The 14,628-nt window shown below is 36.1% G+C and overlaps 2 protein-coding genes across 7 annotated transcripts; one reads left to right on the top strand and one right to left on the bottom strand.

The window, feature by feature from the left end:
• Positions 1-2,023: 2,023 nt before the first annotated feature.
• On the top strand, positions 2,024-4,790 carry LOC140870678 (zinc finger CCCH domain-containing protein 14-like). The gene is made up of 3 exons (XM_073273068.1): positions 2,024-2,356; positions 2,724-2,781; positions 3,742-4,790. The coding sequence occupies exons 1-3, from the start codon at positions 2,281-2,283 to the stop codon at positions 4,472-4,474; spliced, it is 867 nt and encodes a 288-aa protein (XP_073129169.1). The 5' UTR covers positions 2,024-2,280; the 3' UTR covers positions 4,475-4,790.
• Positions 4,791-5,156: 366 nt separating this feature from the next.
• On the bottom strand, positions 5,157-9,733 carry LOC140870679 (protein N-terminal asparagine amidohydrolase). Of its 6 annotated transcripts, none has more exons than XM_073273074.1 (10): positions 9,588-9,733; positions 8,930-9,115; positions 7,728-7,792; positions 7,550-7,649; positions 7,413-7,451; positions 7,144-7,329; positions 6,394-6,572; positions 5,995-6,114; positions 5,825-5,898; positions 5,157-5,535 (listed from the first exon to the last, which is right to left on the bottom strand). In XM_073273074.1, exons 1-9 carry the CDS (start codon positions 9,630-9,632, stop codon positions 5,868-5,870), a joined length of 951 nt encoding a protein of 316 aa, XP_073129175.1. In that variant the 5' UTR covers positions 9,633-9,733; the 3' UTR covers positions 5,157-5,535; positions 5,825-5,867. The 6 variants fall into 6 exon arrangements, with proteins under 6 accessions (XP_073129175.1, XP_073129172.1, XP_073129170.1 ...); XM_073273073.1 differs by having other exon boundaries at positions 5,440-5,749; XM_073273071.1 differs by lacking the exon at positions 5,825-5,898 and having other exon boundaries at positions 5,159-5,535; positions 8,930-9,120; positions 9,588-9,655.
• Between the last annotated feature and the right edge of the window lie 4,895 nt (positions 9,734-14,628).

The raw sequence follows: 14,628 nt of genomic DNA, 5'->3' as shown, positions 1-14,628 counted from the left end.
GAAGAGAAAGCAACGTGTAAAACAATTCCGGGACGACGAGCAACCTTGAAACTTCGAAGAAATTCGGCTATGGAACCTCCTTGGCTGTGGTTCGAGGAAGAAGATGATGGATGGGGGTGAGGAAACTGATGGAGGCGGCTGAAAGTTTAGGTCGTGAGGTTTGGGGTGAAATTTTAGGTGATTTTTGATTTGATTAGGATATAGAATAATTAAGATATTGACAAGGGTTTTAAATATACAATATATAACTTAAAAGCTCTAAATAATATTTAAAAATCTGATAATTTAACTTAAATCCCGAAATTTATAATTAAGGAAATTTTAAAAGTAATTAAAAGTCAATATTTTGGCTCAATTTGGATAAAAATGGACTCCTAAAATTATATAAAATTAAATACTAAAAATTTTGAGGAAATAAAACTCAAAATAATATTTTTGGGCTCTTAAAAGACTCATAAAATAATTTGGATAGAAAGTTGTCATCTCGTCCGTCCACGGTCCCGTCTATGCGATCAAAAACAATTAAATACTAAAAATCATAAAAATCACTAATTATGGGTTAAATACTTAAAAATAAATTAAATCATGCACAAATAATTCACATAATTATTTAACCCATAAATCTAAAATTTAAATAATTAAATTTCCTAATTATGCATGCAGATTTACGTATTTAAAAATATCGGGTGTTACATCGATCATTCATCATATGAATATCCATTTGCATTCTTCGAACATCTCTATGTTCCTTACCAATGAAACGTGGTACTCTGCATCGCAAATGCTAGTCTCAAACTCGAGCGATCCTTATCTTTATTATCGGACGGCTCAATCGACTAGGAACAGTTTAGAATATACAATGACTATAAGATGTGTTTCATGATAGACATCCCCATGTTCTACCACATCTTACATACACTATAGTATATTCAAGGTCTTTATCAAAACAACAATAGTATATCACAATATAACAATATGAAGAAAGATAAAGTCATTGCCATTAATAAAAGTGTAAATTATATTTAAACAAAAGATTGTTTATACAAAGAGTCATCAAAGCCCTTAGCCACAAGTTGGCTCACTGGGCACCCACTCTTTCAGTGGGGTGGAAGTTATAGAATTGGGAACAAATGAGCCAGTTGAAGGAAAAGAAGGACATACATCATCTCCTCAACATTTTCAAGCCTCAAAAGCTCTGAAATTTACAGCAACATTTTTGCAAATATTTCGTTCTTTCATCTTGTCATTTGTTCTAGACATTTTAGCGTACATATTTAGATCCTTTTACTGGGTTTCTCGAACTATTACAGCGCTTTCTTTTGTAGTTAGTATGGCAAATACTTGTCATTTTGAATTTTTAGTAACAAAGAATCCATATTCGGTTGTTATTAATAATTCTTCTTTTAGTTTATTTTAGTTCTTTAGTGTTTTACCAGTGAACTTGAGACCGACGACGAAACCGGAATTCATTTTCGCTTGGTACTAGAAGTTAGATTTTTGTTTTCAGTTTATTATTTTTCAGTTGGCACTCACGTGCCTGGCACGCCTGCAATCAACCTGTTCGAGCCAATTTTTGTGTGCAAACAATAGGTAAAATTATTCAAAAGTTTGTATGCCAAAATCTAATATCTTGATTGTTAAAAGATTTGGGAAAATATATAACAGGTAACATTTTTAAATTTAGATTGAACTTAATATTTTTAAATAATCATGTGTGAACATTAAACTTACATGATTTGCATCAATCGATAATAAAAAAAAAATGTATAAATACTTCAGTAATTAGTTTGAATCTGAAACTCAAGTTCGAAACTCAATTATAATAAACCGGTTCCGACTCAAAAAATAATGATTGATTCTTATTGTTGTTGTTATTACGATAATCAGGCCGAGCCCGATACATTGGGCCAAGAAGGTAAAGACATAAATTGTTATTATTATATTTAAAATCAGGGCGTGCCCGATACATTCGGCCTAGAGAGAATGACCCATTCCTGAACATATCTGAAGTGATTTACATTTACTCCGTCTTCAAACGATTTTACTGCAAAATTAACAAAGTTTGAATTGGGTTTCGTGAGACTGCTTCTGTTCTATCCTCGCCAGCAAAACCCTAGGGCTAGCTAGGGTTTTGATTCTCCAATTTTCCTCCGCCTTCAAACGATTTTTCTTTCGATACGCTCAACTGAAGCTTTTCAGCCAATAGGAGCCAATAGGATTTTCGATAGAAAGAAAGTTTGGTTGGGTGGCGGTTGCAGTGTGATAGAGCTTGCAGTGGTTATGGATTTTGGACGGAAAAGAGGAAGACCAGACGCCGCGTTTTCCGGGAATGGTGGTTTCAAGCGGCCCAAGGAAGGTTAGAGTTTGATCTTCGTCGTTTTCGCCTAAAAATATTCGCTTCGTTTTGTTTTTATTGATTTAGAATTTTCGATTTTGGTGTACGAGTGGTACTGTACTGCTGGTATTGATGATTTAATGTTGAGTGTCTAAATGGGTGTTTGATGTTTTTGATGACTTTTGAGCTAATTTTTAGCTTCGAGATTGCGGTACATACTAAAATCCAGAAGTTGGACTCTTCTTGATTAGCTCATACTGGATATTTTAAATTTATGATATTTATGTTGGGGTGGCTGGATCTGGATATTTTATAGGTTATGGACGTGGTTGTGAAAGTCATTGAAATATTCATGAACTGAATTAAGGAAATTAATTTTCTCCTACAGAAATGGACTCCTTTACTGGTGTAGGAAGCAAATCAAAGCCATGCACGAAGTTTTTCAGGTTCTAATCTTAATCCATTAAAAAATAAGCACTCTATTCTGAAATTATTAGTGAAGTTTGGCAAATATTGTGTTATGAAAATTCAGGCAAGATTGAATTTATTCAGACTTGAACTTGAACCTCAGAGTTGTAGCGTTATTATACCACTCGTACACTGTTAAATGTAAGAACTTTTATGTGGTCAAATATGTTTTTATGTTGTGATGTATATAATGGAAACCCATCTATCTCTCTCTCATATGAGCGAGGAGAATTGAGGTGGTTGTTTCTTTTTGCCCTGGGAAGAATTTTAAGTAGTTTTTTTTATCTTTAAATCTTTTTTTTAGGAGTTCCTTGTCTCAAATATTAATGGAAAGGATGAGCATTATTTCACATTTATCTTAGCTAGATATATCACGGATCCTGTAAACAGTTAATTTGCGCATCCGTTAACCCGAGTTTACATTAATCTCTGATGTCGATTTACGAGTATTTTTATTGTACTTAATGTTTTTTACCACGCTCTTGTCATCCCTCTCTCGGAGTTTTACTAAATTATTTTATTGGCTTTGAAAGTTCCCTGAGATGCTGCAATTTGTTAAATCGGTGAAGTGAAACTAGCTTTCACTACTTTTTTTTGCCTAGAAGAAACTGAAACCGAATGCATTAACTGTCAATAATTACATCAGCTTGTACTGACATCCACAAAACAAGGGAAAAGTGCTCCCCCCACCGAATCCTTTCCTTCCATGTGTATCTGCCAATTTTTTAAGTATCGAAATGCTAAATTTTTCATTGTTCTTGTTGAACAATGATGCCTTCAGTAAGCATATGATCAAGAAGTACCGTGCTTCTGCATTCCCGTGGTGTCTCTTTCTCTTTCCAATTATTTTGTCACCCTGTTTGTGGAAAAATTAGATTGCTGCTGTGATGCTAATTTTTTCTTTTTTCTAATTTGTGGCTTTTTTTCTCATGATGCAGCACGTCAGGGTGTGCTTTTGGCGATTCTTGCCACTTCCTGCATTATATTCCTGGTTATAATGCACATACCCAGCTAGCAAACATGGGTGGCCGTAATGCTGTTCCTGCAAGAAATGTAGAATTCCCTGATGGTCCTGCTCCAACCATGAAAACAAAGATGTGCAACAGGATTAGCACTCCTGAAGGATGCAGGTTTGGTGATAAATGCCACTTTGCACACAGCGAGATGGAGCTTGGAAAGTCTAATACTCCAGGTTATGAAGATCCACACGGTTTGGGACCGATGGGTGGGTCATCCCGATGGCGTGAAGTGATGCCACATGGCATATCCGTGGGAAGCTTTGGTGCATCGGCAACAGCAAAGATTAGCATAGATTCTTCTTTTGCTGGACCTATTATTGGGAAGAATGGTGCAAACTCAAAGCAGATTTGCCGTCAAACTGGGGTCAAGCTTTCTATAAGGGACCATGAAACTGATCCAAATCAGAGAAACATCGAGCTTGAAGGTACATTTGATCAGATCAACGAGGCTAGTGCTATGGTACAACAGCTAATTAGGAGTATTGGTGCTTCAACTGGCCGCCCAGAAAAGCCCGCGAGTTCATTTGGTCGAGGTGGCCCACAGAATCATTACAAGAAAAAGATGTGTGAAAATTTTCCTAAAGGAATGTGCACATACGGAGAAAAGTGTCATTTTGCCCATTCTGCCAGTGAATTACGGTTGTCGGATTGAGCATTGCCAATGTTTATAGCCGAGTCATACTTTTGGGAACAAATGCAGGAAATTGATCCTCTCGATGCTAGCACCCGCACCCGATATGGGGATAAACTGGCTCATGACATGCTAAGCCCAGGATGAGTTTTTAGTGTAGAATCTCAGACTTAGAATCTCGTACTTGTTCTCTCATCTTTTTTCCTTGCCATACTCTTTCCTTCTTGATGAAACTGCTGTTTCTTTATTAAAGTAGTTTAGGTTGCAAAGTCTAGTTCACTTTACCTGCGATAGATACTCATAATTCCTGATGAATCAATCGTGTTATGCTTTTACATATCCTTGGGTGCAATCATTTTAGTTGTCTACAAAGTTTGTACGAGATTGCCTAATTTGAGTTTTCAGCTCTATCCCGATTTCTCATGTATGTAGATGCATGCCGTTTTAGTCTCTCTCTAATCAGAATCATTTTGTTAATTGTATTCAAATTTCCTATTGAGATTTGGGATTCCATTTGGTTAAAAGCTTCAAATCAATAATTTATAAGATTTAGAGCAGTTATGCCAAACTCAAACTTAAGATCCTTATTGGAGTTGGACTCGAGCTTAATATCATTCAATTTCTTGAGTTCGAGCTAAAACTTGGACGAGTGAGAATGTAGTTGTGCACGCACCACCGGAATTATGAAAATTTCGAATCACAACCAATTTTATTTCAATTGTAATTCTACAATAAAATTAGGGATAGAGGCCAATAAATTGCTTAGGAACCTGGCTTATTTATGTTGATCCATTTGGAACTTCCAAACACACAGCCAGTTCATAATCACAAAGAAAGTAACATATAGGATTCTGACACTGAGCCATATATGTTCGAATAATGCATCAAATGCCACAAAATTCCATGCTTCAATAGAATTTGAATAGATGCATGCTCCATGCCGTTAAGCGACTTCCTATGATTTCTTCCATTTTCTTCACAGTTTTACCCAGCTCCCATCTGCATTTCTCTGGAAAACTCGAGCCTTCTTTGAAGGAAAAGTTTCTCTCCAATCTGGGTGTCGGATCAAGTAGTCCCACTTTCTGGAGACAAAAAAGGAGCGTAGCAGTAACACACCATACATTATGGGCATAGATATTGACAGGAATAACAATTTTATCATGGGGCTGGTTCTAATTACGCCAACTTGCTAGGATGATGTCCCATGTTCTTTTGATGACTTGGCAATATCCAGGTTTTTTGCTGCAAAAAGAACCTGTCTAGGCAAGTGTGTTTTCATCCATATGTAGTCTATAACTGAGAATGACGATGCAAGATGTCAAATGCCGATGGTTTGTCACAAACAGGTTGCAGCACAGACATAACAATCACCTGTGATTATCCCAACTGTGAATCACATCCGCCATCTTAACATTTATACCAATTTTAGGATCGAATACCTGTCACTATATTAAAAACCACAGATAACACTACCGGTGAAGCTACTGTGCACACAAACTCAACTGATATGGATGGATGAATATGCTTAAATCAGTGGTTACCTTCTAATATCATCCACAAAATCAGGACCCTCAGCCGAAGGTGACGATGAACACATAAGTAGTATTTCTGTGTCTGAAAGATATTGCCGTGATAAGGCAGACCGTGATTGCCAAATTGTCCTACCAAAAAAGAAATTCAATTTTAAAACTATTCTCCAATAGAAGTTGAGGCTAGGTAAGTTTACAAGGGTTAAGGTACTGTTTGGTAAAGCTTCTAGGAAGCACTTCTCAGCTCAAAATTTTGTGAAAGAAAAGCTGAGAAGTGCTTCCTAGAAGCTCTCCTAAACACTACCTAAATAGAATGTACAATCCAACTTTTTCCTGCTTTTTACACCGAATTGATTATTGATATACTTTTCATCCAAAAGAAATAAAACAGTCCGATATCAAAGTCTTTACCAAGCACACGGAGCGATAACATAACAATCGGTTTCAGTGTCGTAAGTCTCCAATAATCTGCCTGCCCAATTAGGATCCTCAAACCACGCAGTCACTCGAATACTACGAACAATTTCATCAGGGCATCTTGACGTTCTTTGAAAGCTGGCAGGGACTAATGATCCCGAGTTGGTTTCCACCTGCAGCAGGAAGAATGCTGTGACTGCAAAACTATTTTACGGAACTCCAAGGACAACATATTTTCCACAGCTATGAAAACAGACGATCCTTTGCGCCACAATGAGCATACAAATAGGAGTTCAAATGAACCTTGTAGGCTTGAGATCCTTTTATTTTAGCTACAATGATATTTGATCAGCATTCAAAATTTTTAGGACAGATCTGTTTTGATTTTTTTAAAAACTGAATTTATTGATTTGTTCAGTTGCTCACATGATGCTCAAAAGCTTTATTATATTTATTAATTAATGTTTTAAATAAGTAAAAAATAAATAAAATGATCTCCCATCGATGAGCTTCTGTACATTTAAATTGAAATGAACCTCGAACAGCACGGATCAAACTAGAATTAATTCGGCAGTCGAGTTCGAGATATAATATTTTCAGAGCTTTGATCTACTCAACAAAATGCAAACTTGACCTCACATATCAAAAAATGAGGGCCATTTACTTGGTACAACACATTTGCACTCCATTGAACCTTTAGACCATTTTTTAACTTGGGGAAAGATTTTTAAAAGATGAAGATACCACAAATCCATGGAAAATGGGGCATGCAATCCCTTCAGAATTCCATCTTGTATTATGACCAAGAACATGGAGGGTTCGGATATCGAACTTCTCACTCCTATTGCTCAAGCTTTCAATTATCTTGGCACATAAAGGATAGGAATATCCTTCGAACTCGGTGCGACATTTTGTAGAATGATCAGAATACTGCACAATATTCAAAAAATAATCAATTAAAAAACCCTTCTCTGGGAAGCAATAAACCAAACAATGCTGGGGATGCTCCATACTTGAGACGAGATGTCATCAAAGCCACCAACCAGATGTACCTGCATGGTACGCGATGATGGATAAGTTAAACCTAGGAGGCTAGGAAAGGACCAAGATTTCAACTAACAACAATTATAAGCAGAGCTAAATATCATACATCCAGCAGAGAATCAGGATCATGATCAGAAAGTAAAGATAACATCTGACAGAGGCCAATATCCACGACATCAGGAAAATCCATGTGAGCAACAGATATCCTGCAATAAAGTCATAAGATATTTGAAACCATGCCAATGGAGTACAAAAGTTTCTAGCACACGGCATATTGAACTTACATTCTGTTTTCTCGATTCCGTATTACGACCCCTACACAAGTTGTGGCTTCATCAGTACCTACTAGCTTGGGACAGAGAAATATTGCAAGCATATGTTAGATTTATCAAACTGAGAAACTTGTATTAAAAATATTAATGGTGAAAACTGTAATATGACAAGCATTTCAAATACAAGCTCAAACATTAGAGGCATGTAGAAACATTGAGCATTGCTATGAGATGGAAATTGAAAACACTGAACAGATAAACTTTCACCGAAAAAAAACATTACTTCAAATGCTCTTGTACTGTAAATAGAATTCAATTTTGTGGGATTGAGCCACAGGGTTCTTGGTAATGGAAGGTGGCACAAGAAAACCTCCTAACTAATGGTTTATAACCACGACATCATGACATTCAAAAAATCTGGGAAAATTGGAGCATCACACGGCCACCACAAGGATGTGATATATTCTGATTTCAAATCTGCAAGACACATCTACCTGACATTTGTGCTGGTAAAGTATATCATTACGGGTTTAGATGTAGTGGGACTAGAAAATACATCGGCCTTAGAAAATGTGGAGTACACTAGAAATAGGGCGGGAGAAGGAAAAGTAAAAGAGGGTGGAGAATTGGATTGAAAAGGAAAAGTAAAAGAGGGTGGAGAGTTGGTTAGTGAGCACACATTCACAATGTTCGGTTAGATTACTAGCTAGAGCTAGTGTCGGAAGGAGTGTCTTTCTTCTTGCAGAAGGATCTGATCCTTGGCTGAGAATATCTGTCAGATTAGCTTTCTGACTGAATCAATCCTTCTTTCACCTTAATTTTGTTAATCCCTGTTTTTTGGTTTGTTTGAGATTTCGTATCTAACATATGTCATGCATTAAGATAAAAGATAACCTTGGGCTGCATTATGTGTCATTTTGAAGAGTTAACACTCCCAAGTCATAATAAATATCTCATTTTCCTTTGTCAACAAAGTTAGAATCAACAGAAATATGTAATTCTAGCACTAGGAAACCTTACAACTCAACCTGATAAAAAAGAGAAAATATCCGGACAAAGACATCGATACAAACAAAATAGCAGGAAAAGAAGTAGAAAACAAAGGTATTAAGATGAATGCGCACTGCCAGATATTTCGATATTTAATGCCAAATCTGAAAGGAAATCATTCAGAGCATCCTATTAAGAAGCCATGTAGAGAGATAAAAACGTACATCCACCAGCGCAGGGTCAACAGTCGCAAATTCCCTTTGGAAAAGGTAGACCCATTTACAACTTCTCGAAACTTCGGAACTACAACTTTCATCAGCCGAGATCTTCCTCTCAGGTATAGATTGAAAGGTGTTTGAGGCATACACCAAAGCTGGATGCTTCATCAAAGCATTCAAAGCATCCATACCCTGTCTTGATGACAAGTGTTGAAATTAAATCCGGAAGGACAAAAAAACCAGCTCAACTCTATTCAGTGACTGAGCAAAAGTAAAAATAAAAATATGATCTTTAACTTGTAGTTGTTAATTTCATCTACACTTCATGTCTCACCTTATACTATGAATTGATCATGGAGTCTAGGAGAACACAAAAATAAACTTCCATCCATTGATCAAATCATCGAACACACTCAACATCTTGCCATACTTTTCATTTATTTAAATTATGCCCATAAAAAAAAGGTAAAAAAGAACCAAAAACACAAAAGAAGAAGAGCCCAAGCACTAACATTCAGCTTCTCATGGCAAACATAGAAGAGATTTTGCGTTCTCAATCAAGTAAACACGTTCATATTCAAGAACCCATCAACAATTTTGTAGCCGAAGCACATAGCTTAACCATTACGTAATATCTGAAGATTGAAAAGTGGATGAATAATACCTGAGAGGAGTCGGGAGCGTATCGAACCCCGCCTACATAAATCATGGCGCTTGGAAGTGTGCTGCCGATTGATTCCCTTCGACGACTACTCAATATGCGTTTGAACTTAAATTTACTTGTATCCCTCGATAGAAAAAAAAAAAGAAAAAAAAAACTCAATAATTAAAGGGGCAACTCAAGATAAATAGCTAATGAAAAATTCTTAATGAAAAATTGGATTTAATGTTCAGTCCCTATCCAATAATATTGTATTATGTACTACCTAATACATCAAAAACTTATTTCTCACTTGCTAGTTCATATTTTATTTAATATTTCCTTTAATCTTATTATTTTATTACACTTTTTAATTTGGTTCAAGCCCATCTTTTCTTCTCACTCTTCTTCTCTGCCGATCTCTGCCAATTTTTTCATCTTTCTCTCCTCCCTCAGTTTCTCTCCACCCATTTCCATCTATTATCTTCTCCCTCAATTTCTCTCGACAGATTTCCATATATTCTCCTCAATGTAGAGAACCTACGCAAAATCCATGGTCCGTAGGAACCCTGTGGCCTGCGACACCTACTCAAAAAGATTTGGAAGGGGCGACGAAGAGGGACAACGACCTGAAGTAAAGAAAACGAGGGAGTGGGTTTTTCTTATCTGTTTGTTCTGTTTGTCTCACTTTTCATGCAATTTGTGTTAGATTTTTTTGATCTTGCTTTTATTTGTACATTTTGCATTCTTGTGTTCATTATTGTTTTGAATTTGGTTATGTCGATTTTGAACTATGGTAACTGGTTGGTTGTCATTGTCTATTTTTTAGTAAATTTGGAAAAATCCCCAAAGTAAGCCTTTTTTTTGAAGACAGTGGTTGAGTTTACTTAAAAAAATAAACAGTATTGTCGAGGTGCGCAGAGAGTCATCCCAAAAGCTTTATTTTGCGTTTATATGTTATGGACTGGTTGTGTTTAATGATATATTTTAGTTATGAGGATTTGTTTATAAGGAAAAGTTGAAAAATGGAACCAATAACAACAATGTTTTCTATGCGTAATTACAAGAAGCTGCCTTCATTAATATTGTAACAATAACACTCTTTTTCTGTGTGAAGATATTGGAGTCAATACTGAAGGTGGTATGATGTTGCTATGAAGTTGTTCATATAATAAACATTTGTTTATCTTCACAATAGAGGAGGATTTGAGCCTAATGCAGATGTATTTGCATCTTGGCAAAAAATGTGATCAAATCAATCCTTCTTCAACCATCTTACAATATCTTGCACCTCACCGAAAGTTATATGTGACATTGAATGAAGATCAGGATGTCAGTAATATGATCCGATTATTTGTCTACATGAAAGTAAATATCATTGACATGATAGCAATCTGAAAAGAAGAAATTATTCCAATTGACAAGAATACTCTCGGGTAATTCATATATTTCTTTGTTTGTAGTTGTGCTACACCCGAACATTAAAAATACATAATCCAATTTACTGTTTAATTTATTCATACAGTTAGTAAGTACATTTTATTTAAGATATGGATGTTGGTATTTCAATTGATTTATTGAAATATTTTATTATTGATTTTTTTAAGAAATGAGTTTGATGAGGATGTTGGTTCTTTGAGTGCTTCTCAATATGAAATGGTTGTACAGAGTAACTCCATTGATGCTTGGAGTCATTTGATTCATGGAGAGGGGCAAATTTTTAAAAATGCTGATGAGTTTCGAAAGATTCTTAAAAACTATGCTATTGCTACTATGAAATCGTTTGTGAATAAGAAAAATGATAGACAAAAGGTTTCCGTTGTTTGTAATGTCAGTGGTTGTGCATGAAAAATATATGCATCCAAATATAAGGCAGATGGAACATTTGGAATTAGAAAAAGTTGTCTTCAGCACGTATGTGAAGAGGCAAATCTTCGGAGCAGAGGCCATCCAAAGGCTGATTCTGTTTGGGTGGCAAATATTGCCAAAGATAAATTGAGAGGTGAACCATCATATCCACCGTCTGCAATTGTAAGAGATATTCATAGGGAATATGACATTGAATTGAAGTATCATACTGCATGGATGGGCAAGAAAATAGCAATGCATCAACTTTATGGGACAGAGAAATGATGTTTTGATAAATTGAGGTGGTATTGTGATGCTTTGAAACAAAAAAATCCTTGTAGTTGGGCTGATTGCGAGGTTGATGAAATGAACAAGTTTCGACGACTTTTTCTCTCTTTACATGCATGTATTGTTGGATTTGTTAAGGGATGCAGATCATTGATTTTTTTAGATGGAACACATATTAAAAATAAATTCAAAGGATGCATACTAAGTGCCGTGACAAAAGATGCTAATGATGACCTATTCACTTTAGCATTTGCGGTAGTGGAAGATGAGAATGATGCTAACTGGGAATGGTTCTGTTTGAAGTTGAGGGGTGTCTTGACAATGCAAAATTGTGTAGTTTTCTCACAGTTCACATTCTTTTCTGATAGAAACAATGGTCTTGTTAAGGCAATCCCCAATATATTTACCGGTAGTCACCATGCATATTGTTTGCGACACTTGATGGATAATTTTCGCACGCAGGTAAGTACTATTACAGTTCATTTGATTTTAAATAATATCTTTTGTATATGAGATTTTTAATATTGTGTTATTTAAATTTTAGGTTTTGAAGAAGTATCCATTGCACAACAAAAAACATTGGGAATCTATATTCCAAAAAGCAGCATACGCGTCAACGAAGAGTGAGTTTATTGTTCATATTACTAGTATAATCAAGTCAATGCCTCTTCCAGAAGAATTTATTAAAAATTCAGATCCCGAAAATTGGGCAAATTGCTTATTTTCTGGAAAAAGATGGTGCATAATCAACAACAATCAAGCAGAATGTTGGAATAGTTGGGTTAAACCCGCAAAGAATTTGCCAATTGTATCCATGATTGATACCATACGGTTACAAATTATGAACATGATGAATAATCGACGCGAGTCATGTAGCGACTCGACCCGGATCCATTACCTAATCAGAGTTAAGAGCATAATTAAGCATGCATTAATAAATCACTGCGGAAGACTTAAATACAAGTAGACCGGCGGAATACAACCGGTTAAACAAATTCGATTTATACAACCCAATCGAATAACTTAAATAAAACCTACAGCTAATCTTGCTGTCTTCAAGGGTCACTGGCCTCTCCAAGCTCCTGGTGCTCAATCCTGCACCTAAACCTGCCCCGTTGAATGGGGTGTCCATGTAGTGACCCTTACCGAGATCACCTACTAAACAGAACTTAGGCATGCAATTAACTTAATCAAACAAATAAACCAAAATTAAGCTGCAGAAACAATAAACATTAATACAATTCCAAGGAAAGGAATCTGCAAATACCCAAATAGTTATACAACCAAATCGAACAGCTGTATCAACCAGAATAAACCCTAGGCGAAGCTCCAGCTGGCCAACCACTACCTAGCCCCTCTTGGATCCACTCGCCTCATCCAATCGCAAACCTGCCCCATGGAATAGGGTGTCCAGAAATACAGAGTACGAGACGTGAGCATAAAACGCTCAGCATGAGAGTATGAGTATACATGAATGCAAGTGTACCGCCTAATGACTAGAGGTCAAGAATTAGATAACAAAGACAGACCGGGCCCTGGTATGTAGCATGCTGTGCCGTCGCTTCAGGAGGTGGCTCACATACCGATAACTAGTGGATACTCCATACCCAAATCAATGGAAGTCCATCCACTAACAGGATAGGGTAGAACCCTACTAACAGACATCTCAAAAGAGATAGCTCAAGATACAAATGTATGCAGCATATAATCATGTCATATAAATCATGCAGTCACATAATACATGCATACTCAGTCAGGATATCTCAAACAGTACTTTCGTACCTCAAATACTAGGCAAGCTCTACCAGCTCTAGGTCCACGCCTATAATCCGCACTACTGATAGAGTGTTTTGTTTGCATTTTTAGTGTCGCTTTGTTAAGTGTTTTGCATGCATTTTGTGTCATTGTTCATATTTATTCTTGTTTTATTTTATGTCATGCATTGAGCTACTTAACTTAGTTTTGATTTATTGTATAGGAATTTTCATGTTTGGATTAAAGAAATCGAAGTGCGTCCATGCATCCAAAGAAAGCAGCGAAGCAGATTTTTCATCATGGAAGCATGCGCTCGATCCTGGCATTTTCCCAGATCGAGCGCGGTCATGAGATTTGCAAGACAGAAAGCTCGATATTTTGTATGCGCTCGATCCGGGACTTCTATCTCTGGGTTGTATGGAAATTCTTCTTCTTCCGAAGATTCACCTGAAAGCATGAACAAACCAGAGTAGCACTACGAGGAATAATTAAAAAAACTTAAAATTAAAAATAAAATAATAAGAACACAATAAATTAACACCGTTCCCCGGCAACGGCGCCAAAATTTGGTAGCGCTTAGTCGTGTCGCGCCCAAATTACCCGACTCATTCAGATAAATAATAATATGCAGTAGTGTGAGTAGAGATCGTTCCCACGAGGAAAGAGAAATTTAATAGTGTTCTTTTAAAAATACTAAAATAGTAAAAGGGGATTTTGGTTTGAGATTAACCACTATCAATTCAAAACTAATTTATAATAAATTTCTATAACTATCATGCAAGATTGACAATTTAACTGAGGAAATCAATAAGAAATAAGACTTGGTATCGGTCGACTACACCCTTGATATTATTCATTGAATCATTGATCATCTAAAAATAATTAATCCTATCAAATATTCATCATCAGAAATTTAATTCCTGTTTCACCTTAATTTTAGTTAACTAGACAACAGCAGTCTAAGTTAACCCTTGCCCCATAAACTAATCCAATACCAGTGATCAGATTTAAATCCACGGTAGCATTCAAACTAGTAAAACTGATAAAGCTAGACAACCCATACACAAGCGGATGAATTTAGCCTAGTCAATTATTATTCCTACGATTTAACAAATTCAACAGCAGAAAATATTAATCATAGTTGCTTCGCAAATCAGAGGTTTCAAACAATTAC

The sequence above is a fragment of the Henckelia pumila genome, unplaced genomic scaffold (genome assembly GCF_033568475.1).
Source record: "Henckelia pumila isolate YLH828 unplaced genomic scaffold, ASM3356847v2 CTG_170, whole genome shotgun sequence".
NCBI classification, from domain to species: domain Eukaryota; kingdom Viridiplantae; phylum Streptophyta; class Magnoliopsida; order Lamiales; family Gesneriaceae; genus Henckelia; species Henckelia pumila.
Note: the sequence above shows the minus strand (reverse complement) of the source record. Positions and strands in the feature narration are given on the sequence as shown.